The sequence below is a fragment of the Colletotrichum karsti genome, assembly GCF_011947395.1.
Source record: "Colletotrichum karsti strain CkLH20 chromosome Unknown Scaffold1, whole genome shotgun sequence".
NCBI lineage: Eukaryota > Fungi > Ascomycota > Sordariomycetes > Glomerellales > Glomerellaceae > Colletotrichum > Colletotrichum karsti.
In genome coordinates this window covers 2,032,758-2,060,392 of record NW_024065901.1, presented here as the reverse complement: position 1 = coordinate 2,060,392, position 27,635 = coordinate 2,032,758, and the positions used below count along the sequence as shown (strand labels likewise).

Here is a 27,635-nt window from a genome sequence, read left to right as displayed (position 1 = left end):
CCAAAACAACACAACTCAGTTGACAGGCACGAAGATCCGGTCAATGTCAGCAACCCACGACGAGTCACTGCTGGCGATGGAAATGGTGTTGCTTGATCCCGAGTTCAGGTTACAGAACAGCGAGCTGCTGCCAGGACTGTTTCCGTCCGCGGTCGGCAAGAAGGCCACGGTCTGCGGGACGCCGTTGCAGGTCACCGTCGCCCAGCGCTGGCTGGAGTCGCCGTTGAGGTGCTTGATCCGCACAGTCGTGCGTCCCGTCGCCTGGGCGCTCACGGCAGGGAACCGGACCACGCCGCCGGCCGAACCACCTACGTAACCCGCCGCGGCGCCCCCGCTGCAACCGGTGCACGCGATGCTCCTCGCGCCGCCCGAGAGCGTCGCGGACTCGCCTTCGTAGGACGTCTCGGTCGGTCCGGCGGCCCACGTGCCCGCGGCCACGTTGGGGGTCCAGTTCACGCGGTCTGACATGGTGATGGTCGTGCCCGAGATGGTCAGCGGGAGCCAGATGTAGGTGCTGCGCATCAGGTTCGTGCTGACCCAGCGGTCGCCCATGTAGATGACCATGTCGCCGACGGGCAGGATGAAGGTCGTCTGGCTAGTGAACGTGTTTGATCCGGCCGGGGCGAATGTTCTCCAGGTGGACCAGGGGCCAGAGAGGGAGGTTGCGTAGCTGTAGACCTGTAGAGAAATCCCGTTAGATCAGATGAAAGGGGGCAGGGAGAAGGTGAGGGAAGAAAAGAGGGCGACGAACATTGTCGTTGGCGTTCCAGCCGGTGAGGCGGCTTCCGAACATGAAGTAGTAGCCATTGCGCTTGAGGATGGCGGGGGACTCGATGCTCTCGCCCCAGAGGTACACGTTGCGTGTGACGTTGAGGTAGTCAGACGTCAACGCATCGATACGAAGACCGTTGGGTCGCTGTTTCCGCACATCAGCACCGTCACATTCCCACTCGAATCACACTCATCAAACTTACATCCTCAGTCAACAGATACGCAGCCCCATCGTCATCCTGGAAAAGCCCGATATCGCGGCTCTCGAACCCGAGCGGGCGCCAGCTGCCGAGGTACGTGTACTTGCCGCACACCGAGTCCGAGGTGGCCACGCCGATCTTGGCCTCGCCGTAGTTGCTGCTGTCGATGTGCAGGTACATGACGTACTTGCGCGTGGACGAGTTGTAGATGACCTTGGGCCTCTCGACGACGCGGCTGGGGCCGAGGTCGCCGGAGGCGGTGCGCGAGAGGAGCGCGCCGACGTAGGCCCATTCGACGAGGTTGGTGGACGAGTAGCAGTTGACGTTCTGGAACGCCGAGCCCTCGGTCTTGTCCTCGCCGATCATGTAGTAGGTCGAGCCGACCTTTGTGATGCCGGCGCCGTGGGCTTGGATGTGCCGGCCCGTGTTGGTCTTTTGGGGGGGATGTCAGTTTTTGTTGTTGAGGGTGATCGGGAACGTAGCTTATTACCGCTGTCCAGGTACCGCCTGGGATGATCTGGAGCGTAGCCTGGGCGAGGCCGGCTCCCACGAGGAGGGGTGTGAGGGCGTTGATGAGACGCATTGTGGGCGAGTGACTGGCCGTATAAGCGTATCTAGATCAATGCTCTGGCAGGAAGACCACAGATCGCGCTGGATGAAGCAAAGCTCGCACTCCCAGTCAGAACTCTCAATTGAAGAAAGATCGTGAGGTCTTCGCCCGTTGTTATACTTCTCAAGCCCACACCACCAGGAAAACCCGGCGACAGAGCGCCATCGTCAACTACAACCCTCGGCCCCGGGATCCCCATGCCTGGTGTCGCCGCCCCAAAGCAAAAAAATCACTTTCAGCCTGTGAGCTAGACAGCAACCGGCTGCCTCGGCCGGGAAATTAGTCGTTCCTTCAATTGGAGTTGGATGCTTCAATTTTCCCCCGGACGATGAGTGGTCCGCCAATATCTGAGTGGAGGTCGCGGGCGGTCCATGTGGTCACCATCAACAGCCCTTCTGGGACAGAAAAGCCGTTTCCGAGGTTGCAATGAGGCAAACGAGGTGGGCGAACTTGGGGAATCGCACAGGCACTCAATCTGACTTCCCCGCAACTTGGTGTAACGCTGGTGGCGTCGATGGCCATGATGATTTTGGGACTCCACCGGGCGTCGGCTGATCTGCCGGAGGAGAATCGCCGGGGTATGCTCTACCGAGTCCGGACCGGGGCGTCAAAAAGCTTGGTACTCGGACGCACGCAGAGTATGCACGATGACATGCGAGAGAATCTCCCGAAAGGCTTGTGACTCTTGTCTTGACTGTGTTTTATTTGCTTTTAAACCTTTTCCTATTTCTGTCCCTGAAGAGGGTATGTTCTCCGTCTCGGTCTCGCTCCATATTGCTCGTCGCAAGCCGTTTAGCTGTTTGGGCACCGATCATGCGAGCCCCCAAAGCAGCAAGATGCGAACATGTTTATCGAGTAGAGTGAAAGTCGTTCATGTCTCGTATCAGTCGTTCCCGGTTAACTCCTGCTAATTGTTTGAAAACACGCCGTAGTTTATAGTCGACGGAAAGCCCTGGCACCACGCCAGCTTCGTCCGGAAATCATACGCTTCCTCCATGGTTGTGCTAACTGTCCACCTCCATCTTGTCGTCGGCGGCGTCCCCAGTTTCGCCAGCTGCCTCCTCGGCATCTTGTTTTGGCTCTGGGAAAGCCACCGAGATCGAGTCTTTCGAGTCTCCTCCATTCCCTGTGCCGCCGCCAGTTGCCCCATTGCCGGCACACAGGCGATACTCACCATCGTCTTTGCGTTCAATGATACCCTCGTCGAAGGCCCACTTAGCCAGCAGCCGATCTACACCAAGCCGCTGTCCTTCACCTTTCTCCATGTGCCTGCCGACGTGTTCCGTCCACTCATCCCATGAGCCAGGTCCCTCGAAAACACTCTGACAATCTGGTTTCGGGCATGCTGACTTTTGAGGGGGCGACCGGCGAGTGACCAGACAAGTTGTTTGCATTTCTTTGACGTGGCCCTCCCACTCGACTTGTAATTTGCTGTCGCCCTTAGCAATAGCCTTCTTGATGGCAAATGGTGCGTGCATGCGGCGGAGGTGCTGAGTGAAGAGGTCTTTGCGGTTGAACTCGTTCCCCTTGCCCTCAATTGTGCTTTGCGGACAAGAAGAACATCGGTAATATTGCAAACACAGGTGCTGGGAGGCAATATGTCTTTTCCACTCGTTCTTCGACCCAAACGTACTGGTACAGCCGGCAAAGGAGAAGGCGCAAGGGAACGGTCTAGTATGTGCCGCGGCGATATGTTTGCGTAACGACGATGAGTCCTTGAATGGGGCGTGGCTGCATAAAGTGCATCTGGTCTCTTGTTTCGGGGTGGCTTTCTGGAGAGATCTCCGCTGTTTGGGCTTTGAATTTGGTGTCACATCGATAGAATGCATCGTGTCGTCGGCGCCGGATTCGTGAGAACTCGTATCCTCGTGATTGGAAGGCATCGCCCCATCGGGGAGTCGTTGACGTTCCGGAGCGGGCGGTGCTTCATCGCTGAGATGCCGAACGTGGCTCAAAGCCTTGAGCTGCTCTGCCGCTTCTTGCATCTCTGCCGAATCCTCGACGTCGTTTTTGCCGTCGACGGCTGCAGCCGCCGCTGCAGTGGCGTATGCTATGCCGGAGGGCGTGGCATCTATACGGTTGAGAGTATCGTGGTAGGCGGCGTCTTTGCTGTCTAATGAGCGTCGATGCAAAGAGGGAGTGCTTGTTGCCATTTCCCTCGCTTCCAGTAGAATACGACCATCTTCAACCTCCTTTGCCGTCGCTTTGATACCCGATGAGCCCTTCAATTTTTGGTACAAATGGATCATGTTGTGTGAAGTGATGTATCCGAGGAAACAGCAGACCTTATCATGCTGTACGACGTTCCATATAGAATGAGGCATCGATATCAGAAGCATTGTGGGCGGACCCAGAAACATTCCCTCCACTTCGATCTTGGCGGCCAGGGGAGGGGTGTTGTGAAGCCAGCCATTAAAGAAGGACATATCGGGGCTGGCATCACCGACGAATGTCGTACATACGAGGACTCTTGCCTCCTCGAAACGAAGGTCGGCGACGGATTCAGGGTCAATGAGCTGATCTTCCTTGGTCCTCAACTGAGCTTCGGCGTCGCCATTGCGCGGTGACTGTTGAACTGTCCGCGGAGGTAAGGGGGCCAGACTTATGCTCTGCCCCTTGCCGGGAGTGAGGGTGAAGGCGATGGGGAGGTGCGGTGGGGGAGGCGGACTCTTGCTGGCGCCATTGGTAAGCTTCGCAGATTGAGCACTCTCCTGTTGCCTTAGCAGGACGATTTCTTCATGTAATCGCGGGATGCTGAACGGCCTCCCCACGGTGCTAAGCTTGTGCAGGGCCTCGATGAGGTGGTAAGTGAAGGATTTTCCAGCAGTCTCTCGGGCAGTTTGTTCTGAACCGCAGGCGGCAATGGCCTGCTTGATACCGTGGCTGCCAGACATGGGAATGTCGCGAACGGTACATGTATCGAGCAGAAGGAGAATGTCAGATTGAGCGTCCTCAAACAAGCAGCGGACTCCGTCCCACTTCAGCTTTGCGGCATCTTCGCGGTTGTTGCTGTAGAGGAGCGGTCAGAATGGTGCGGGGAGATCCGGATGCCGTCAGATTCTCGACTCACCAAGCCCAGTAGAGTTGATTATCGGCACCGACGTAACCATGGCCAGCGTAGTAGATGATCAGCAGGTGGTTATTCCTGGCATGCTCCAAGAAAGAGGCCATCTGGACACCAAGCTTAATGCTTGGGTTGGCGACGGTCGGAATATTCCATCGATCAGTTCGGTAATTGTAGCGGTCCCTCAAGATATTTTCCAAGGCTGTAAGATCGGCTTCGGCCGAGGTATCCTCCTCCCATCGCAAAAGAAGAACCGAGACGCTGTCGTATGGCGGGCGCTCGGTCTGGCGCTGTATCAACATGGCGGCATCCTGCAGATGCCTCGCAAAGGACTCGAAATCATGGCGCTCGGCTGGAGGGGCCTCCTGGACCTGGTGTTGCTGAGGCTGTTCCGGGGTCAAGAGGTTAACTCAAGCATCATGGCAAAGGTTCGGGATGGATGATGGAGACGACGAGAGGCATGAACGGAGTGACGAGTGAAGGCACGGAGGAGGTAGGGACAATTGAGGGGATTTGCGCAAGCTCACCGATTCATTGGGGAATGGGGCGGGCTGGGCAGTCTCTTTGACCGCAGGAAGAAGTCGGCGTTTCTTGGCCGGTTGCTCCATCTACAAAAGCGAGTCAATGGGGCGACGAATTTTGAATTGAAATTCGGGACGTCAAGAGCATGGAAGCGTCACAATGGTCGGGTGGGATTCGAAAGGATGTGTCGGGAAGAGAAAATGCGGCGGAAAGCGGGTGCGAGTGTGAGTGCTGAGTGTGGTGAGGCAAAGGGTCTAGACGGATGGGAAGGGAAAGTCCAGCCTCTTTCCACAGCCTCGCTACGGCCAATGACACAAAATGCGCTGATTGGCTGTATGCGGCTTCTCGCCGACGCTTGGGCCACTTTAAACGAAGGGACCTTGGTCCGAGTGTCCACTGCTGCTGCGCTGCTGCTGCTGCTTCCTGCTGTCACAATTGTTTACGCTGCACCTCCAACCACCACTTCATGCTTCTTACCGACCTAACCACTTAATTACCTGCTGCTTTCTCTCACCTCTCACCTCTCACCTTCTCCCTGAACGTCCATCCAGTCTTCCCCTCCCCGTCTCCCGTCTCCCGTCTCCGTCTCGCCTAATTCCTTCCTTCGGACTGGGCTGGGCTCGGCTGGCTGGCTGGCTGGCTGGCTGGCTGGCTGGCTGGCTGGCTGGCTACCTTACCTACCTTACCCCTCCTCTTACGCCTTGCCTCCCCCAAGCAGCCTGGCATGTACGTAGTAACGGGCCATCCATCTGCAGCCACAGCCTGTTCCGCCCATTCATTGGAACCACATGTCTCTCTCAAGTCATGCTGCGAGGCAGGCTTGTTAGCTCCATCGGGCGGAGGCGTGCCTTGACCCCCAAGGCACGTTGTCCGTCAACGGCTAACGAAAGGGCAGGTGGTGAGTGAGGTGAGATATCCGTCAGTAAGACAGACACACGCCATCATGGATCTTTTTTTTACTGCCATGGTCATTTTGACCGACAATTGTCCATGTCTCGTCATCCGTCACCTCCCCTCACCGACCGTCTCGTCCGCAGTGTCATACCGCTGTCCCGTATATTGTGCCATCTCATATCATGCTACCAAGGTACCTACCTACCTACCTTATCCAACCCACAAGCATATTTAGACGGGAAACGGCACAGCCAGGATTCGGAGTCCAGATAATCACCCATTCAACCGGGAAAAGTCGTCGCTGTCGCTGTACAGTGAGAAGATATGTGCCTAATCCGACCTCTCGACCGACTGGCCAGACTCAACCGGCGAAACGAGACTCCTCCTGCAAGGCCGACGACTTACACTTTCACAAGGCATGGCCTGCATCCATCCATCCAACGCGTCCCCACCCCTCCCACACACACCTCTCACCTCACCTCACCACATACCATATCCCATATCCCTCCCTCTCCGCCGCCGGCCAATTGACCGAAGCCCTTCCCAGTCTCATCAGGTTCCAGTGCATCCGTGTTCCTGTGCTCCTTTGCCCGTCCCAGGTGCAGCCTTCCATCTGAGGGGGACCACGACGCGTTGCGCTAGCTGGCAAGATCTTCGCTGTGCAGCCGGATGCACACCATCAGACCGGTCGTTTGGGCTTTTATTTGCCTCGTCTCTTTTGGGGGGTCTTGAAGTTTCCCATGCGTGCCAATCTGGACTCTACCGACCATATTTAAGCTATTGCGTATTTCAGCTGAATTTCCCATCATCAGCAACACCTGATCGAACCCCGAGAAAAGGCGCCTTGACCATGACCCCTAATAGCAGTGGGGACATGACTGATCGCTTCCTGTGGCTTCTACTCATTCCTGATGGTTCGCGCCTCGGCTAGGGCACTGACGATCCAGAGGAAGGGTTTGTCCTGGAAGCAGGGGACATAGCTTTGGAAGCTTAGGAATAAGCTGGGTGATCACTGGTGGTGTGCGATGCACAGCCGGGCCTAGAATCATGCGTCCTGGTCCGGTGCGTGCGGAGGGACGCTGGGAGCATATATGCGATTCATTCAATGCGAACTCTTGCAGTGAAAATTCCCGAGTATGACCTTGGTTTAGGCTTATTGTGCTCGGGGGTTTGACGTTTGAATGATATCGTCTTATCGATGAGCAAAAAGACATAATATGCAGTTCGAGGCACCTACTTTAAAGCGATCTGTTGATGATCATCGATACTGATACAATCGGTCCCGGGTGCAATACACACCTAACGATTGTATCCGTACTTCCCTGCGATATGCCCTCCGCAACACTGTGCAACGCTCTGCAAGCTGAAGATGACTCTTGATGGAGATATTGAGAGCGGCCGATGGCGAGCTCCGGTCGGTGAGTGGGTCACCGGGGAGAGAGGCATCCGGAGTCCGTCAGTCCGCCATCTGCTGGGCGTTCTCATCCATCGGAATACCCACGAGGTCACGGCCCGCCTCTGACCTTTTGGCACGGGACCGAAAGCGATATCAAGTCACCCGGACGCCGAAAACTCAGATCCAACCCGTCCTCGCCACATCCGTCACTTCCGTTCGTCTTTCGGAGGGGTTCTGGGTCAGAGGGCCTCAATCGGTTGAGGCTTCTACAATGTATATGGAATTCTGGTCGAAATGCGGATGCTTGCCTTAGCGGCAGGTCGCTTGCTCGATAAAACCCAGAGCTCCGGTATGCGAGAACCGGCTTCTAGAAGCCTCGCCAGGATGTTCCACGGTGGCGCACGCATCTTGAGTGAAAACGTTCCTTGGTATGTGGCGCCGAGGCTCAGCCGAGAAGAAGTCTCGTCACGCATTTCGGCGTGCGGGTCTTCTGGGTCGGCCCCAAAACGTCGTCGGGCACGCTCGAGTTTTGGCGAAGAATTCTTCGGCCTCTGTAACCTGGAAACATGAGTGGGTTGAGTTCCGTTTGCCAAGAAGAACTACAAACGACAATGCAAGTATTCAGGACGAGCCAAGGCCAACGTGCTCCTGTCACACGAGCGCGTATATGTGGCGATTTTGACACTGGAGCCAAGCTTCGGAAAGTGTGGGAGAGCGGTCACTGGGATGTTCTCAACGTGTTCCTCGGAGTCGTCCATACCTAAGCCTTGCACAGCCACGCGGGCCACAGGTTTCGAACATGTCGTTCTGTACGAAGGACTGTTGTGGCCAATCAGGGTGTCGGATCCGTGGCTCCTCTCACACATGTCGAGCTGAAGGATGATACCTAGTGTTGCTGACGTGCAAGCATGGTCATGAGAAAGGATCCCTAGTTTGCAGCTGTCACGGCTATACCGTCGTAAAAGGCAAGTCAAGAAGCTGATAGGATAAGTGCTCGCATTGAGCCTAGCGCACCGCAGCCCACCTCAGGTAACAGCTGCTTCTTTCGGGGGAGGCCGCAGAAGCAGTGTCAGTCAGACATCGCAAGGCGTATGAATGCCGTTCGACAGGAATACGTAAAACGCATTAACGAGTTGAGGATGCAAATGCCAAGATGCGATTTTGCTGTCCGTGATTTGAATGCGGGGGAATCTGCTGGGCTGCTGAGGTCAGAAACTGACCATGACGCCAAGGTCACCGCGGGCCCCGACGGCCGAGGATCTAGTGGGGTATCCATGTCCTGTTTATCCTGTTTGTCTTGTGCCTGTTCTTCGTTTCTCGAGTGATGATGAGGACCGGCGTTAAGGCGAGCATGCCGAGTGTTTCTCGGCCTCGGGACACGGGTTGTTGCATTTGACAATAGCGTCGTGGACGACGTCAACTCGGACTCGTATATCAGACGGCAGCGTTGGGTTTGGGTACGGGATCAGGCTTCGTCGTCAGTGAGAAGCCGACTGCCAGCTGATGGAGACAGAGGTGCGGGGCAGCATCCCAAGAGCACCCCTAGTCCTTTGAAAGAAGAGAAGTTCCTGTATCCGTAGGTCGTACTATGAGTGTCAGTATGAATAAGAGCATGGCGACTGATGGCTTCGGTGGATTCGTAGCCCAAAGAACAGGAGCGTTCTAGTGCAGGTCCCCGGGATCCTACGGCAAGGAACAAGGCCTTGAGGCGCAGGCTCCGCGAGCTGTCATCGGCGGGCAGCGGTTTTGCGAGCCGCGATTGGGCGGAAACGCGAGACGCCGCTGTGTTCGCGAGGATGCAGGGAAACATTCTGCTTCGACACCATCTGGTCTCCTGGTCCAGTTTCGGGTAAGTTACCGCCAGATTCCCGTGCGGTAGGCTGCTGGCTATATCCGTCTTCTGTACTTCGGAGCGTACCATGCAAACAGCCCGTAGTCGAGTATCGTCCGTCCGCCATTCTGCCTTGCAGCATGCCTTATATCCGCTTTTGACATCCAAGCACTCTGTATGGGCCGAAGGCGAGAGACAGCGCGGGATGATCTCGCGTCTGGATAAGAGCCTGCAGAATGCTGAGTTGTGCGACCACCCAGCTTCGTGTTTGGTGCTCGGGAGGCCTGCGGTGTACGACTCGTTGATTGGATGTGTGTTGTTGAATAGGCGGCGAGTGTAGAAGAAGGGAAGCCTCTGGAGAGAAACAGGTCGTCTTGGCGAAGTACGGCAGATAGAGTGCGTAAGAAACTGAGCTGACCTTGCTTGTACCGCGGACATACTACAAGCTTGCCGGATGACTGCGAATGATGATGCAGCTGAAAATGGGGTTTGGTCTGAAAAATTGCTGGCGGCCGAGGACCGTCAAACAAGGTAGACCGTTGAAGACCGTGTGGACGGCCCGGAAGGTGCCCTGGCAGCAAGGGAAGTGCCTGCGTGCGTTGACTTCATTGGGTTTATGAGATTGAGCAGAGGAAGAAAAGAGTGTGTAATGTATAATGTAAAAGGCGAGGTGATTCCAGTAAATACCTATGTAAAGTATTATCCAACGTGCCGCTCAGCTGCCTGTTGCTTACATAGTAATCCGTTTGAAGAGGGACCTTCCTTCCTTCCTTCCTTCCTCCCTCCCTCCAAAGAAAAGGAAGGCGCAACCAGTTCGATTACGCAGTCCACGAACATTTCCCATCCGATGCTCCCGACCCTCATAATAAACTGCATCAGCGCACTCAATTCGCACAAAATCGCAACAGTCCTCATCATCACAATAACAAAAGATCGTCGACTCGGTTCTCGCCTTCGCTTCGCCATCCCCGAGCTCCTTCAACGATAGTGGAGGAACGACCTGAAGATCCTCACCGTGTTGGAATCAACTCCCGCCTCCGCATCCCACCCGCTCGCTCCAAAAACACCAAAAGAGGGAGCCAAGACGCCGGCTCTGGTGCAACGGACGGCCTGTCATTCGCGCACTCTTGTCGTCGCTTAAACGACCCCGGGTCACTTCTAAATTAGTACCGCTGCTGCTGTGGCGTCACAACCACTCGTCGCCCATCGCCATTTGCTGTCATTGTCGTCGCTGTCATTTGACATTTGCGTCTCCCGCCGCCGTTTTGTTTCCCGCCAGAACAAAGAGCAATAGCATCTACGCCACCATCGAAGCCAGCCACCGCTACACACACAACCACATGCTCAGCACTCACAGACCCTGAGTGACACGGAAAAGTCCCCCCAAAAAGTGAGTCTCTCGCCAGGTGGGCAAGGTGACAGGGCCAAGAGGCTCCAGTCGAGGGTGGACAGGCACAGGGTACATCTCTCTACCTCTGTCCAGGGCGCAAACTGTTTCCTTGCGTCACCCTCCACTCGTGATTAGCCTGCCTTGCCGCCTGCCGCAACCCTTACCTTGCCTTACCTACCCTCCTCCCGCTGCCGTACCATTACTTACACGCTTGCACCTGCTAGTTTTCTTCCTCCGGCCTGAACACATTTTCTCTTTCGAAAAACCATCCGCCACTGCGAAGAGTCACTTTGCGACCGCGAAACGAGCTTCCGCGAGCCCAACACCGAATTCGCACAGCTACAAAATACCCCGCCGATCGCAATCAAGCTGGCCTACTCACGAGAACCCGCGCAAGTCATGGACCTCAATGGGGTCAAGAGGAGGGACACCACCAAAGGCCCTCCTCTCCGCATCTTATCGCTAGGTAAGTCAGGCTTGCAGTCCAACCCTTTTTCACCGCACATGGTCGAGAGAGTAGCTTGCGACAGCTACAAAACAATCGGAGGAAATGACTAACATGTTTTGCGACAGATGGCGGAGGAGTCCGCGGCTACTCGATGCTCATTATTATCCAAGAACTCATGCACCGTACCTATGTCGAGATAGAAGGAAGAGCACCTCACCGAAACGAAATCCCCAAACCATGCGATCATTTCGACCTCATTGTCGGAACCGGAACTGGAGGCCTCATCGCCCTGATGCTCGGCCGACTGCGCCTGGATTTGGAGACTTGCAAGCAGCTGTACGTGCGACTTACACGTATGGTCTTTGAAACCGACAAGACTATTGCCGGAATTCCCTACCGTTCAACGCTGTTCAAGGCCTCCAAACTCGAGGAGGCCATCAGGGAGGCTGTCAGAGAACACACTGTCTACGACAAAGAGGGCAATGATGGCACCGAGAGCGACATGATCAGCCCCCTTAATTCGGGCGCTTACTCCGCATCCTCGGGCCCTCGCAGGCATACTAGCAACGCCAGTACTGTCAGCTTCAGTGCACGCAGCCCGCAGGCTCAAATGGCGCGGCCGGCCTTCAACTCGCGATACGGCAACCCGAACGCCAGACTGTACGATGCTCGAGAGAACAGAACCAAAACGTAAGTGAAAGAAAACGCTGAAAATATGCAAAGAGCTGGAATATCCTCGACTGACACACGTGCAGGGCTGTCTTGGCAATGTACAAAGGCTCTCGCAGGGGCAGCCCCGCCGCAATCTTGCGATCCTACGACTCTAGGAGGGAACCCCCTCCAGAATTTGACTGCAAAATCTGGCAGGCTGGTCGGGCAACATGCGCCATTGGCCTCGCATTCAAACCGATTCAAATCGGACAATCTGTTTTCCACGACGACGGCGCAGGCACTTTCAACCCGGCTCCCGAGGCCTTGGACGAGGCGGTATTGAACGAGTGGCCAGGCCGGGAGGTTGGTGTTTTCGTCAGCGTTGGAACCGGCAGAAGGCCCAAGGGCAGCGACGCCAACCAGCATGTCTGGTACGAAGGCTTCATGGGAGAATTCGCTGAGGCTCGCCGAAAGCTCATCTCAAAAATCGAGGGCTGCGAGGCGATCCACGAGCGGATGACGAAGGAATACCTCTCGAAGAGGAACGTTAGCGTCGACAACTATTATCGCCTGAACGTGGAGGTTGGAGTCGGCGAGTTTGGTATGAACGAATGGCACCGTCTAGCCGACATCAGCACCGGCACGCGGCAATATCTCAGGCGGGAAGTCGAGCAGAAGATGGTCCAGGGCGCATCGGCAAAGATGGCCAAGATTCACAAGGCAAACATTCGGTTTGCCCGTTTGCCGGATGTTCCCGAACTTGTCAAGTCAAACTCGGAGGCCAGCGAACCGTTTGCCATCGAGCTGCCAGCCGAAATACCGTCTTCTTGGCCACCGCACAACACACCGCCCAGTCGACAGTCATATGAATCCGGCATGGAAAACCTGCACGTCCCTTCACCTATGAGTCCCTCGCCCAGGAGCTCTGGCGAGAGATTCCACTCGCCGATGGCACCAAAGATGGGAACACCGCCCGTTAGCCAACGGCCTCCGCCAAGTGTACACTCCGCTGATGAGGACGAAGTTGACCGTCTCGTGGTCACGGCGCCCACGCCTGCCCAGTACAAATACGCAGCCGGTGCGGACAAGATTGCCATCATGAGTCCAGACGAGCATCCTAGATGGCAAAGCCCGCCGCCAAATGGCCATCTGCAACAGTCACAACTACCAAGAATCCCTCCGCCGCTACCTCCCAAGACACCCCTTCCGGAGCATCAAATGGGTGGAGCTCGTCGTCCGATCGGCAACAGCCCGCTACCCTACCCCGTCGACGACGAGCCCCCACCGGTCAACATGGCAAGGAAGCCGGACTACCGCGGAAGGTAATCATTATGACAACAGTTTCGTCACACGAACCCTTATGGAAAAGCACTGTTGATTCGGAAAAGAAAAAACCATGAAAAATGGCACAATATTGTCTCCAAGTCGCGTCGCTTTTTTTTTGGTTGGGGCAGCGACTTAGTAACAGGCGTTTCTTTGGAGGTTGATATCAGGATCTGGGATTTGCAGTGAAGATACCATTCTTAGTCTACGTGACTAGCTCCGGTGCCGAGTGGTGGCACAAAAGCTGGTGACCTTAATGAGATAATGCCTCTTTTCCACCTCCAACCTGACGTTCCCCCCTGGTGTGTGACTTCATCGTCCGAAGGACTCCCGCATACCCGCTTTCCGGCCGGTGGCAAGTACCGAATTTTCGGGTGCACAGTGGGGCACTACGTCACGGCGGTGTGTGTCTCGCTGGTCGCAAACCGGTCAAGAGCTTAAATCGAATATCCCCCAATGTCCCGAAAGTCTCTTCACGTCCACGATATTTCCGGCTGCCATGTTTTGTATGCTCATATATATATTGCACCTCGGACTTTTTGGCCGTCAGCATTTTCCGTTTGTCCTAGCTCACGCCAGGTCCTGTGAACACCACGCAAAGTTCCCCTTTTGGCATCGATTTGGTCCCCGAGACATTCAGCTGCACATCATGGCATACTCTAGCGTCTCGCCCGTAGCGCCATCTAACATTCCCTCACAAAGGAAATAGGCGAGCCTCGAAAGCATGGCCTTGTTTCAAAAGCATTTTCCATTCTTGGCTAAGCTTTGAATTGCTCGCGCTTGAGGGTCGACAACATACGGCCGCCGTAGACCGCCATAGGACCGGGCACAGGCACTGCAATTCCCGGCTAGCAAAGTCGAGACAATGCTGACCGGAGTGAATTCCGTCGCCTTGCCGTTTATGCGCTCCATCTCGCTTCCTTCTCTTCTCTTATTCGTGCGCCATGGGCAAGGGCTGACGAAATCCACAGGAAATGGCGCCTGCGTTGGTAACCTCAGCGCATCCTCCATGGAGGAACGGCCTTGGCCTGCTGGTCGCTGGAGATGTCGATCAATGTCTGACTTTGAGCCGCGATGTCGGACGACTGCCAAGTCTTTCTATCGCTGTTCATTTTTGTGTTTCCTTTTCCTGGGGTTTCTTTGAAACCAGGGAGCATCTGCCGATGAGCTGGTCTGAGTCACAATAGTCTGATATCCGCATTCCTTACGTAGGGCATCCACTTCTAAGGGTCAAGTTGACGAGTTGGAATTCGAGAGATTGTCACTCAACGAACGACAAGCGTTAGTTCACTAATCACCAGTCCCAGACGTTGCAGTCCTGGACGGCATTCACCGAGGGTCAGCCACGGAAAGATCGCTTGTTCGGACTGTTTGAGACTTGATTGGTACATCGAGATTACGTGGCACGACGCCAGATCGAGAGTTTGACTGGTTAGATCCGATAGAGTTCTTGGTGAACGAACGAGCAATTGAGGATGAGCGCTCTAAGCTGCCTCAAAGCGGAATTATCCATATAACGGCGTTAGAGCGGTGAGCTTCAAGGCGCAATGACTGACAATGCTTTGTGGTCAGGTCGGGCTGACGGCGCGGTTGCCTGAGAGGAGGCTGATCAGCTTGGCCAAGTGGACATTTGCTTCCTATGGCTGGATCTTACTGTAGGAGAGAAACAAGTGTTTTGAGGGCCGGTGAGCCGAGTGTCAGACGCACAAAACTTCATTTTTCAATCATTCCATTGCATTTGTTGGTGAGGCAAAACTTGATCCGAATGCGTCCAAAAGGCAGTTTCATACACCGCAGAAGACGTCGACGACGCGACTGGATCTTATACGTCTCGAGGACCTGGCATCAGTTCATTCAGACAATCTGACACTAGCGAGCCAAGCTAATGCAGATCGACCAAACCATACCCCCGGAAGATGCCACTTGTGGCTTTCTCAGCCCGGCAAATACGACGCTAAACCAAACGTGTCAAAATCCGACGACTTGCATCCAAGCCTCCTTTTCTCACTCTGGCGACCAAGCAGACGCCTTTCAAGCACGGAGCTGGCTCCTGAACCCCCTTGAGCATCCTTATAAGTCAGCCTTACGCGGACTCAAACGTCATGGATGCCGTCCCCCAAGGTGGAGCAGGAAAGGACGCTCCGTGGTCATCGGAGAATCGCCGCATTCAGATCATGTCCGAAGGGCTGCAGCATCAGCATCAGCATCAGCATCAGAAGCCGCCTCGCAACATGCGGGCCGAGAGGACGACGACGTCTTGTGGAGAGTGTAGACGGCGGAAGCAGAAGGCATGTAGCACCACTTGAGCTGCTCTCCTCCATTGGACGGGCACCTTCTTCCAGCGTCCGCGTCGCAGGATAAGACTGTTTGTCCCCGGCATCATGTGTGAACCTCTGGATATGTCGGAAGAATCGTACGACTGACAACCTGGCCAGTGCGATCAGCAACAGCCATGCGGCAACTGCCAACGTCGATTCCCTCAGCCAGTATGCGAGTACCGCGTGGGAAAGTAAGTGTTGCGTTCCTACCTTCTGTTGTATTTGTTATTATCTCGGGCTTGCCGTCTGACGTCGCTCGACCGCCCTCCCAGCCGTATACCTGGAACATCTTCCTTTCCGACTCCAAACAGAGCTGGTGGACGAGGCTCGGCTCGCGACCTGCCTGGGACAAACAATCCCATCGGTCCAGCACCGCCGCATTCCGGAACGCCGGTTCACCCCAGCGTGCGTTGGCCAAGGACTGGCTTCGCAGGGTCCTTCAGCGGCTCCGACTCGGACCCAGCGGCGACTGGCTCCTCACCGGGCAGCTCATCATGGCCAGGGGCGGAACAGCTCGATGGCAGCCACATGCTCACAGTGGCACCGGCAATACTCAAACTGACGTTGGGTGATTCTCGATGCAAGCTCGACATGAATCCATCCGACGCCTCTCAACAAGTCCTCACATATCGCCGCGCGTTCCCCAACCTGATCCTGGGAGCCGATAACGACCATCAGAAAGATGAATGGACACCAGAGGACGAGATCATACCTGTATACTGGGCTACGTCAGCGCAGGTGAGACTTCAACGGCCGATAGGAAACATGGAGGATCAGTTCAGCCACTTGCCAGTGACCCAGACGCCGCTCAACAAGAAGCTCCTCAGGATATGTAAGTTGTATCCAAGTTCGTTCAGCTCACTGCTGTCCGTTTGATATGACCAAAATCGACTCAGCTAACAACGGCGCTGAAGACTTTACCATCCTATCCCGCTTCAAGGGCTCCCTCACAGGCGACCCGGATCCGAGTAACCCCTACGTGAAGCACTACGCCCCTTTCTGTTTGCAAGACCCTCTCGTCGTACAGACCATCATGTACGCCTCGGCCAGCTATCTGCACGAGACCGGCCACCTCCCTCGGACGGCCTGGATGGCCACAAAGGGCCGCGCCATCCACATGCTCAACCAACGCATCAGCTCCGGCCAGAACCGCACCGCCGCAGCAGGCAGCAGCACCGACGGCACAAGCGACCCCGCCATCGCGAGCGTGATCCAGCTCACCGGGGCCGAGTGGTATTGGGGCGAGATCGAAGATGTCCAGCGCCATCTCAGAGGCTTGCGGGACATGATCAGGCTGCGCGGCGGCTTCGACGAGCTCGGGATGAACGGTATCTTGGCAAAAAACGCCATATGGTACGTTTTCAGGATTTCATGACTCTCTCTCTCGTGGCGAACATTTGGGGGCTATTCTGCCCCTCCCCAGGGTTTCCCTCAGTTTCAATTTGTTTTCATTTCGTCTCTATATTTTGCTTTTTTTCTGTTTTCCCTCTTCCCTCGCCGGCTCGCTCGCTCGCTCGCTCGTTACTCGTCTCCGTTATCCGCTCGTCCGTTTGACCCTCTCTTTCCGCTTTCCTTGACTCGTAAATGGGTCTCTTCTTACTCACGATATGCCGGCGGACTTTTTTTCGTTTGTCTTGGACTCTCCCGACTGACTCATTCGTAGTCACGATGTCTCCATAGCCCTCGCGCACGAGAGCAATCCACTGATGCTGCAGCCCCGGGAACCCGGCGAAGGCGGCCCAGGCCCGGCGGCGACGGCTTGGCTTGCTGGCGAGGATTACGCCTTCAACGACCCTATAAAAGACGTGCCCCTCCGCATGTCACACTTCGCGCCCTTCGTCCACAGCCTGCCGTCTGTCGGGGCTTTGCCGAGTTTTACGGAGTGCTCGCAGGCTCTCGGTATCCACCCGGCAACGGCGTCCGTACTCGACAATGTGAGATTTCTGTTCAAGGCGGTGGAGGCGGCTTCCACGACGACTATGACCGAAACGATCGATCCGGCTGACGAACCGAGTACGAGGGCGGGACGGACGAAGGCGGCGGCTTCACGGAAGGTACAACTCACGGCGAAATACCTATGCGAACACATCTCAAGTCTACACCCCACGATACCAGGGCACCGACACTCATCGCCGGGCGTCTCGACGAGGGGGAATTCACCGGGGAGCAATTATTACGTCGCCGCTGGTGCAGACGAAGGGTCTACGACGCGGAGCGGAAGCATATCGAGCATAGGCACAGCCGGACCTGGCTCCGGGGGCCCGGGTCGCTCGCCGCCGGGGCCGGGGTCCGACTCCACCACAACGCCGGAATCGTCATCCGCGCCCGACGCTAGCGATTCCCCGACGGGCTCTAGACCGACAGGAGTAGTCGCTACCGTAGCGCCTCAACATCAACTTCATCATCAACAGCAGCAACAGGGTCAGCATCCGGACTACATGTATCATGTGATCCGAGCGACGGCCATTGTCTACAGCCGGGCCATCGCAACCCGGACCCCTCTGAGCGCGGCATGCACGCAGGCGGACTTCCTGCAGATATGGGCGACGACGTGGCGCGTACCCATGTCGACGTGGAACGGGGCGGTGGGCATATTCCACTGGATCATGCTGGCCATCGCGCCGGCCTCGCTCGCGACGCCGCATGGGCGATTTGTCAAGAACATGCTCATGGTCGGCACCAACTCGCTCGGGGTCGGCAACTGGGCCGTCCTGATGGGCGCCGCGAAGGCCGGCATGACGCTGCAGCGTTGGCTCAAGGATCAAGACGTGGAAGAGGAAGATGATGGTGATGACGGAGGACAAGAAGGATAGGGGAGTGACAGACGCGCGACGAAGACGACAACGACGACGATGACGGCACCGGGTGGTGGCGCTCCGGGAGCGCGCGAGCGAAGAGCGGTGAATGCCTACGGCGTGATGTGGCCAACACCAACCCGACCCCTCCTCCCTTCCTCTCAGTTCCCTTCAACGACGATACATGCCCCGTGTAGTAGCGACATCTCTCTGGGCGAACCCTCGTGTCTGGTTACGAACCATGGATATCGCTGAAAGGAAACAGCCCACTGCCGCGACATGGCAAGTACAGTACACGCAGCTCAAAAAAAAAAAAAAAATCAAAGCGACAACGAGACACAGAAGAGATTTTCGCCAGAGTGGAACAGCATTCCACCTCTCACGAGCGGGTTACCGCCTACAGCATGACGTTTCTCCAGAGTTATTAGGGCCCTGTCTTTTGTGAGATATTGTCTGCAGCGACTCTGCAGCCCGTTCGGGATGTCTGTTTCTGGGAATCCCAGGTGTGTGTGCGTGGTGTTGCGATACGACCTTTGCCGCCACGAGGTATTGAAGAATCGAATACCTACAACTCTGTACAGATCAGGTCTTTGCCGCCGGCAAAGCTCGCGGTTTGTCCAGGGGCCAGGGGCAACTAGGCAATGCAGCTAGGGGGAAATAATTACTGCATAAAGAGTGACATGAGAGACGAAAAGAACAGAAGAGCAGGGTAGGGCAGAGGGCAGAAGCAGAGGGCAGGGTACAAGGGCCTGTGTCCTCTTCGTTTCTAGGAATCACGATGGCGGCGTTGCGTCGGAGCAGAAGGCTACCTTGCCCATAACGTCGTCATTTCACCCCATCGACCATCCCCACGATCCGACTTCCGAAATTACTCCTGGGGAAGCGCTTGCACCTTCCACGGGCTCGGCGAAGGGGTGGCAGGTGAAGTGTGTGTGTCTGTGAATGCGAAAGAGACGGGAAAACGACGACAGAGAATGAGTGTGTGTGTGTGTGAGAGAAAGACAGGGTGGTTGGAGGGAAACGCCAGCGTAAGGGGGTGGGAAAGGAGAAGGGGCAGGGAAGAAATGTGTGAAGAACCGGGGGAGAGGATGGTCTGTTGTGTTGCTGCGGCTCTGAACTCTAAAGAGTGGGTGACAATTCAAGCTGGACCCCCCTCCCCCTTCGCTGTTCTTCAGGCTTCCCACCCTCCTCCCTTCCCTCTCCTGCTGCTGCGTCTCTCTCTCTCTCTTCACCACCCCTGCCTGGCCTGCATGCGTTTCTTCAAGCAGAGTTCCAGCGGGCGAGCGAGGACGGGCCCAGGAGCAGGCGCCCAGCAGAGACGACGTTCTCTCCTGACAGTTCAGGCGATCCGACGCTGTCCACGTTTTTGACGGCAACATGTAACTCGCCCACGGCCGGGATGGACGAGGTTCGGGGCCCCGTGAAACGGGCGAGCCTTGTTTTTGCCCTTCTTCTTCTTTTTCTGCTCTTCTCCGAGCACTCAACGAGAGCGGGCGTCGTCCGTTCGCCGCCTGCGGGAGCCACGTGGTTGTGCCAGAAGCTGCACTGAAGAACCCTAAACCGTTTGACGCCGTTTCTTCTGGCGTAACCGCTCCCCCGGTGAGAGTCAGAGGCGGAGTAAGAAAGGAGCTTGTCATCCGGTTCCGGCTTTGGCTGGTGTGGTGCCAGTCGGTGGATGCAGCAGACAACGGTCGAACGGTACGGGTACGGCTGAGACGGACGCGGCGCAACGGCTGCTCCAGAGAGAGACGCACAGCCAAAGAGAATCGTCTCCATCTCTTGCCTGGCTGTGCGGATCCTCTCTTGTCGGAACGGTCACAAGTGGAGGCGCCATACCCCCATCCGCCCGCACGATGCCTGTCTCGCGCACCCGTAGCGTCTTCGTTCCGGGTCACACACGTTCTCCTCTTCCGGCCGGCCGCTACTCCCCGAGGTGACGTCCATCTTACGGTAACTTGCGGAGATTCCACCGGTCCGGTCGTTGGCTTGCCTCTTCCCATCTACCGCCCGCAGCAGGTTGAAAGCTTCGTGTCAAAAAGGCTTGAGACTTTAAAGTGTTGGCGGCGTCGATCCCGAACGTCCGCTGGTAAACCTTACGAGGAGGAACCCCCATCCCATACGTGAGATCCGACGGGATCGCGCTTCCGGAATGGGTGGTGGGTAAAATTTGGTAGATAGAGTATGAGGCCGCATAATTGAGTAGATGCAGATGGGCGATATGGAACTGTCTTGCCGTGAGCTTGGTGTGATGTGTGTAGGGAGGGTACGGAAAGCTCCATACAACCAGGGAAATGCGGTTCCGCAGCACCTACATAAGATGATGGTAGGGGTCCTTCTGCACTCTATCAAGGTGCGTGGATGTCCCATACAAGGAGCCATTTTGCCCGGTACATCGTCGAGATACAACGGAGTGGTTGGTGTTCGTCGAAGCCCGGTCCCAGGTACGGGACCTGCGAGGATCCCCAGACGACGCAATAGAGTTTAGAGCCACGTTCCACAGCATGTTTCGAACGAATTCCTTTCCCAATCAACGATGAAAGCCACCACACGCTGAGGAGAGGCTGCCACCTCCCAACGCACATGTCAAGACATACTTTGCTCTGCTTTTTGGTTTGTACCTTGCGTAGCGGGCAGGGAAACCTCCTCTTGTCGCAACCGTGCGCGCGCAGTTGATGGACGATGAGAATGGCATCCATTCTGTCGCTCACTGGTAGCGGGCGGTCGTCTACGGGCGGGACAAGGGTTTGGTACGCCTTAGACTTTGGCTTCCGCCCTGCAGCTTCTTCGTTGGCGCGCAATAAGGTAGAAACTTGACGACTTGAGATCTGTATGACGATGCCATGCATGCCATGCAAAAGTGTGTACTCCGTACTCTGTACGCTGTACGCTTCTCGCCAACAACGACCCCTCCCGAGTGAGCTTGCATTCGAACCCGACTCGAGCAGCCCCAGTTGTGATGAAATCGCGCGTCGTCTTGCCGCAAGTCAAAAAGAAGAACAGAGTTGAACTCAACTCAACTCGCCTCGTGCCGCGTTGGGACTGAGCCGTTGTTCCCTAGCATCTCGATATGCCAGCTCGACTCAGGAAGTGCACATGGCATTGCCTTTCTTTAGTCGTGTCGTTCGCGCCCATTGGTCGCCAGCAGACGTTGGACATGTGTTGGATGTCACCTGCCTGCTGCTAGAACCAATCAGGCTCTTTTCGAGAAGTTTCGCCGCAGACGAAACTTCGTCTTTAATACATAGCAACTCTTGTTCGCCTCCTGACAATCCGACATCGCGACACACGGGGATCCATGGCCATACTGCGGAATGTTCAAGTGGTGTCTGGCTGAGTGTAAGCTTCCGTCTGTCTGCTGGCCATTCATTCGACTTGCCTCGACCCTGGTCGTAAGGGCGCTTTGATCCCGCGACTATCACCTCCTCTTTGCCTTCGCTTGGCTAAGGTTCTTCTAGAGGAGCTTCTGGCGTTGTTCCATTCGTTCCATGACCACTCTCGCACCGATGCAAGTTGACGGTTTGTTTCTCTGTCTTGGATTTTGTGTCCTGTCTATTTCTCGGTGATCATCTTCAGATGAGCTCATAGTGGAGCCGGTACTTGAGCGCCTGGACCCGAGCAAGTCTCTGCTGTATTGTGAGTACATGGCTCTTCTGAGTTATTGCAGAATGGTACATATTGGCATTCAAAGCAATGCGACTGGTCGATATGACAACGCCCCCTCTCGTCTCATCTTTTACTTTGGCTTGTCCCCTCTCAACTCGGCCGGCGGCCTGGATCCGAGACCGGCCGGTGTCGGCCGTTCACCGCAGGGTCACCGACGCCTTGGCCGCGGCGGCCACTGATGGTGCTCGGTGGCAGGTGGGTTGGTTTGGCGGCGCTGCTGCTCCTGACCAACGGAAAACGATAAAGAAAACGTCGGGCGAGATAAGAATTCTGCACCGATTGTCTGTTGTCTCCTTGTCTTGGTCTAGCGCTGCCGAAACCCCCATAGATCCAAGATTGGCATTTCCGGGGCGTTGCGGCTCTCTGACGCAACTCTTCCTCTTAATCTTTGATGCCGCCGCATTGCAATAAAAAAAAACAGTCGAGTCCGGAGGAGGGCAAAGAAACGCAACGACTGCGCAGGATGTCGACCGCCTACCCCTTCGAGGTATCAGACCTCACGTATTGCGTCAGTTCGGATGGGCCGTTTGCCGTGCGCCACATGAAGCGGCCACTCAGAGCCAGCGATCCGTTGTCCATCGTCTTTTTTCGTGCGTGTAGACCCTCGCAAGCGTGGAAATAAAAACGTGTCGGCCGAAATGCAGACTTATCGCTGTCCAATCTTGGGCCGTCAATTGAGGGGATCTCCCGGCGCAGAATGAGCCGGGCATGCCTCGTCAGAGGCGAAGAAAAGTCAATTGTTGGCCATTGAGCGGTCAGGTTTGCTGCGTTGCATGTGCCAATTGGCTCTTGTCAGCTATCTCGAGTCTTTCTAGATTCGAGACGAGCATGAGATGGAGGGAGGGGCCCTCGAGATGGAGTTTTGAAAAATGCCGTGTACACTGCTGGCGCCCTTTTCTCGCTGTTTCTCCATGTGCATATTTGACCGTCTGAACCTTCGCTCCCTCCCATTCCTCGAAAAGTCTCTTGGACATATTTCAACCAGCAACACGTCAGTGCTTGAATGCATGGCAAGCCTCGGTCTGTCTCATCCGTTTCGTGCGACATCTCTCTTGACTCGTGGTCTCGGCCGGCTTGACCTCTCTTTGGAAAGACACGTCCTCTAGTTGCTCGTTGGTCTCGAATCCTCGACACATAGGAAAACGATAATTGGTGTCGATCACGTAACGAAAATGCTGGACTCCTCGTCGTCCGACACGTTGGCGTCAACCCAGGCGCCGCCCCCGTCCGAGAATACGGCCTTGCTGCCGAAATCCCCGGGCTCCGCCTCCGATGAACCCTCCCAAATTCGGCAATGGGTGGCCGAAATCTTGCTGCTGGCCAAGGCCGCCGTCCCGGTCATTTTGGCTTACACGCTGCAGAACAGCTTGCAGACCATCAGTGTGCTCATCGTCGGGAGACTGAGCCCCGAAGCGCTCGCCACGGCGGCGTTCAGTTACATGTTCGCCATGGCGACTGCGTGGCTGATCGCGTTGGGCGGAACAACGGCGCTCGACACACTCGCATCGAGCAGTTTCACCGGTTCGTCAAACAAGCATGACTTGGGCGTATTGCTGCAAAGAGGCATTATCGTCTTGTCGGCGTTTTACGCCGTAGTGGCTGTGTTGTGGTGGTTCTCCGAGCCAGTGTTTCGCGCTCTTGGGCAAGAGGAATTCATTTGCGTGCAGAGTTCGACATTTCTGCGGTGCCTGATCCCGGGCGGGTTGGGGTATGTCTGGTTTGAGGCCATGAAGAAGTACTTGCAGGCGCAGCGTGAGTTTGACCTCCCATGGGTAACATTTCGCAGCCACTAACGTCTCGGGGTAGAAATTTACCGCCCAGGTACGTATGTGCTATGCATCACGTCTCCGATGAACGCCGGGCTCAACTACCTCTTCATCCACACGTTCGGCCTTGGTCTGTATGGTGCTCCGCTCGCCACCGGCATCTCGTACTGGGTTTCGTTCTTGCTGCTTGTGGCGTACGCCGTCTTTGTACGTGGCAAAGAGTGCTGGGGTGGATTGGACCTGCGCAAGGCACTCAGAAACCTTGGGCCATTTGCCAAGCTGGCGATTCTGGGCGTCGTCCACGTCGGTACGGAATGGTGGGCGTTTGAAATCGTAGCTCTCGCCGCCGGAAGACTCGGTACGATCCCGCTGGCGGCGCAGTCGGTGATCATGACAGCAGATCAAATCATCAACACGATCCCGTTCGGCCTTGGGGTGGCGGCGTCGGCAAGGCTTGGAAACCTGCTGGGGGCGCAGAAACCGCGGGACGCGGCGAGAGCTGCGCACGCAGCGGCCATGCTGTCTGTGATCCTAGGCACGCTGGTGCTCATTGTGCTCATGGCGACCAAGGACGTGTTCGGGCGCATCTTCAACGACGACGAGCGAGTGGTTCGGCTCGTGGGCGAAGTGATGCCGTTCGTGGCTCTCTTCCAGATTGCCGACGGACTCAACGGTTCTTGTGGTGGTGCGCTCCGCGGAATGGGTCGTCAGTGGGTTGGAGCCGTGGTGAACCTCGTCAGCTACTACGGCGGGGCGCTGCCGGCCGGGATCTACCTCGCCTTCAACGGCTGGGGACTCGCCGGTCTTTGGATTGGACAATGCGTTGCGCTGTATCTTGTGGGCGCGCTCGAATGGGTCATTGTTGGATTGAGTAAATGGGACAGAGAGTGCCAGCGAGCTCTGGATCGGCTGGATGATAGTAGCGACGGTCAGCAAGACGCACCTGCCGGCGACGTCTGACGGATAACGTAGTTGGCCAACCTGGGTTTTAAAGCCGCAGAGTCGACGGATCACATGTTTTGTGTTATTTTTGGCTGGCTCGTTTGTGTTGTCGAAAAGAGGTTTGCTTGTTGGGCAATAAGGCGAGGCGCATGAGGTGGTTGACCAATGGAGTAGGCAGATGTGCCAGGTTCTGGTTGATTGGTGAGGCGCGTCCCAGATAGAAGCAGCAAGTGCTGGTGTTGGTCGGTATGCTCCTTCCATATTTATTGGTGTAGAACGATGTTTTGGCCTTCGGCAAGCGAAAGAGAGAACCATAGACCTGATTTAACACCTTGATAGATACTCTGATACTCTGGTAGCGTTGATTATTGTTTTTCCTTCACCAGATAAACCAGCCAATATTGATTGCACTTCATTTGTCACCTCTAAAATAATCCGTAGATTGTTTCCTCCGAGTTCAAATCAGTCCTGGAGGAAATAAAAGAACTGATTACCGACAATGCCAGCCCTTATAGAACCTGGAAGCTTTCCATAATAAGGTCAAGCAAAAATGAACAGATGAATTCATGTCGAGAGACAGACAGGAACGACAGGGCCAAGAGTCCTCAGCTTCCAACTGTTAAACCTTCCGAGAATGGTTAGGCAAGCTTGAAAAGTGGTGAGGTTCTTAACATTTATCGCCGGTGTCACCCATATAAAAGTGTTAGTATCGCCTCATCCACCATAGGTATTGTGAGCTCAGGCGGGGCAGTTGTGTCACTGAGTGCTGAACCCCGCCATCAACCCCACTACCACCGTTATGCTGCTCGGGTATTGGAGGAGAGTGACGATGATGGCATGAAATATGGCCTAGCTACTGCAGATGGACTCAGTCGAGGTACAACATCTCTTCAACGAGGCGAGTGCACTGCTTCTGCATCTACGGCATTAAAAGGCGTCAAGAACCACACGGCAAAGAACGTAACCCTTTCTCTCCCTTACAGCTCGAAGCACTTCATTTCATCCCTTGCCAAGCTTGCTAGAAGTACATCACCAGCTTCCAGCCACTCCGGAAACACGAACACCCTCCTTCATTTATCTTCAATCGTCGAGCGCATCCCGAAACTCTAACACCATGGCCCCCATTGGAGTAGCTATCGTTGGCGGCGGTATTTTTGCCAAGGAGCAGCATTTGGTATGCAAGCCTATCTATGTCTCATATGTAGGCCGCGCGTGTCAACAACCCTTCTGACTGACGTGATAACCAGCCTGCGGTCGAGGCAGCCGACCAACTAACGCTGAAGGCTATCTACTCACGCTCCCGCAAATCAGCCGAGGACACGGCAAGCCGCGTTACCAAGTCCGGAGCCGCCCCTGATCTGTACTCGGACGACTCGGGCGCCGGTAAGTCCTTCAAGGACCTCCTTGCCCGCGACGATATCCAGGCCCTCATCCTGGCGTTACCTATTCCCAACCAGCCCGAGTATATCGAGCAGGCGCTCGCCGCCGGAAAGCATGTTCTGGCAGAGAAGCCCGTCGCCGCCGACGTCGCCCGCGCCCAGAAGCTCATCGAGTACTACAAGAAGGTGTCTGCGGACAAGGGCGTAACCTTCGCCGTCGCCGAGAACTACCGTTTCCAGCCGCGCTACACCACAGCCCGGGACGAGGTGCAGAAGCTGGGCAAGGTCATCGGCTTCAACGTCAGGGTCTTCTTCTTCGTCAAGCTGGGCGGTAAGTACATTGAGACGGCATGGCGCAAGAAGCCCGAGTATCAGGGCGGTTTCCTCCTCGACGGCGGCGTCCACTTCGCCGCCGCCCTGCGCTTACTCCTCGGGCGCGACGCCGCCCCGGACTCGGTGTCGGCCTTCTCAGACTTGACCCGAGAGCACCTACCACCCATCGACACCATCAACGCCGTCGTCAAGACCAAGTCGGGTGCCTCGGGCTCCTTCGCCGTCTCCGTCGGCTCATCTTTGAGCGCCTTTGACTTCCAGGTAGCATGCGAGAAGGGCAGCGTCACCGTGTCGAGCCGCGACGTTATTGTCACACCCTTGGATGGCGAGGCACGTACAACGTCGTTTGAGGAGACGAATGGTGTCAAGGAGGAGGTCAAGGCATGGGCCGAAGCCCTGGTCTCGGGCAAGCCGAACCCGCTCCAGTCGCCGGAGGAGGCGCTGGCAGATCTGGAGTTCCTGGAGAAGATATTCAAGAGTGGTGAACAGGATGGAGCCCGTCTCAAGTTGGAGTTGCAGCAGTAAGATTGGGCCAAACAGGGGGGTTGGATTTGTGAGATAGGCTCTGAGAGTGTTGGTGGGTGGGTGATAGAGTTCAATTTCAGAGCTTGTTTTCCCTGGCTTCCACCGCAAGAATTCGCTCCAAACCCCTCCGCATTTCGTCGCTCATTCCAGATGCGGTTGGCCTGCCGGTTGATCTTTCGACGAAGACTTGAATAAACTCTCCGACTGCCCTGACCTCGTCCACCCCTTTCTCAAAGAGGGCTATTTCGTATGTCACGCTGGATTTTCCCAGCTTGTTGACGCGCAGTGCCAGTTCTGCGACGGCAGGGAACGATATGGAGGCAAAGTAATCGCTGTGTGAGTGTACCACGACGCCGTGCTGCTCAGACCCCGACGGCGACAGGTTGCAGTGCTCAATTAGGTACGTGTTGACTACCGAGTCGTATCTGCAGCGTTTAGCCGGGACCACTGATAAGCACATGTATTTGATGAGAACCCATACAAGAAGTTATAAATGCTGTTGTTCATGTGTTGATACATGTCATTATCGGCCCTAGAAGAAACCCTGTTATTCACTGACTGCCCAGGCAGCATAGAAAGTAGCAACAAGTCGTATGAGTGAGGTATGATGATGGAGGGATGACGGGCGCACAAACACGCCCGGACAGCTCGAGGAGGCACATTGGTTGATGAACGAGGCACAGGCAGGCGATAGTTCGGCCGTGGTGGCGCCAGCCTCGAGGAACCTTTGCAAGGGGACAGGCTCGATCCATCCATCCCACCACCCACGTTCATGTCGGCAGAGGCAAGGAGACGAATGATAGGAGCGACAATC

General features: G+C 55.8%; 5 protein-coding genes across 5 annotated transcripts; 3 read left to right on the top strand and 2 right to left on the bottom strand.

Moving 5' to 3' along the window:
* Nucleotides 1-15: 15 nt before the first annotated feature.
* Nucleotides 16-1,554, bottom strand: CkaCkLH20_00470 (galactan 1, 3-beta-galactosidase; the record flags this gene model as incomplete). Its single annotated transcript, XM_038883190.1, has 4 exons — nucleotides 16-678; nucleotides 752-916; nucleotides 975-1,403; nucleotides 1,462-1,554. 4 exons carry the CDS (start codon nucleotides 1,552-1,554, stop codon nucleotides 16-18), a joined length of 1,350 nt encoding a protein of 449 aa, XP_038751895.1.
* Nucleotides 1,555-2,585: 1,031 nt separating this feature from the next.
* On the bottom strand, nucleotides 2,586-5,253 carry CkaCkLH20_00469 (C2H2 finger domain-containing protein; the record flags this gene model as incomplete). Its single annotated transcript, XM_038883189.1, has 3 exons — nucleotides 2,586-4,590; nucleotides 4,652-5,031; nucleotides 5,173-5,253. 3 exons carry the CDS (start codon nucleotides 5,251-5,253, stop codon nucleotides 2,586-2,588), a joined length of 2,466 nt encoding a protein of 821 aa, XP_038751894.1.
* A 5,824-nt stretch (nucleotides 5,254-11,077) lies between these two features.
* On the top strand, nucleotides 11,078-18,231 carry CkaCkLH20_00468 (uncharacterized protein; the record flags this gene model as incomplete). Its single annotated transcript, XM_038883188.1, has 7 exons — nucleotides 11,078-11,144; nucleotides 11,252-11,816; nucleotides 11,882-13,099; nucleotides 15,536-15,609; nucleotides 15,852-16,250; nucleotides 16,315-16,771; nucleotides 17,082-18,231. The coding sequence occupies 7 exons, from the start codon at nucleotides 11,078-11,080 to the stop codon at nucleotides 18,229-18,231; spliced, it is 3,930 nt and encodes a 1,309-aa protein (XP_038751893.1).
* A 4,817-nt stretch (nucleotides 18,232-23,048) lies between these two features.
* On the top strand, nucleotides 23,049-24,602 carry CkaCkLH20_00467 (MATE efflux family protein; the record flags this gene model as incomplete). The annotated part of the gene is made up of 2 exons (XM_038883187.1): nucleotides 23,049-23,628; nucleotides 23,683-24,602. The coding sequence occupies 2 exons, from the start codon at nucleotides 23,049-23,051 to the stop codon at nucleotides 24,600-24,602; spliced, it is 1,500 nt and encodes a 499-aa protein (XP_038751892.1).
* Nucleotides 24,603-25,698: 1,096 nt separating this feature from the next.
* CkaCkLH20_00466 (oxidoreductase nad-binding rossmann fold protein) lies at nucleotides 25,699-26,821 on the top strand (the record flags this gene model as incomplete). The annotated part of the gene is made up of 2 exons (XM_038883186.1): nucleotides 25,699-25,758; nucleotides 25,832-26,821. The coding sequence occupies 2 exons, from the start codon at nucleotides 25,699-25,701 to the stop codon at nucleotides 26,819-26,821; spliced, it is 1,050 nt and encodes a 349-aa protein (XP_038751891.1).
* Nucleotides 26,822-27,635: the final 814 nt, after the last annotated feature.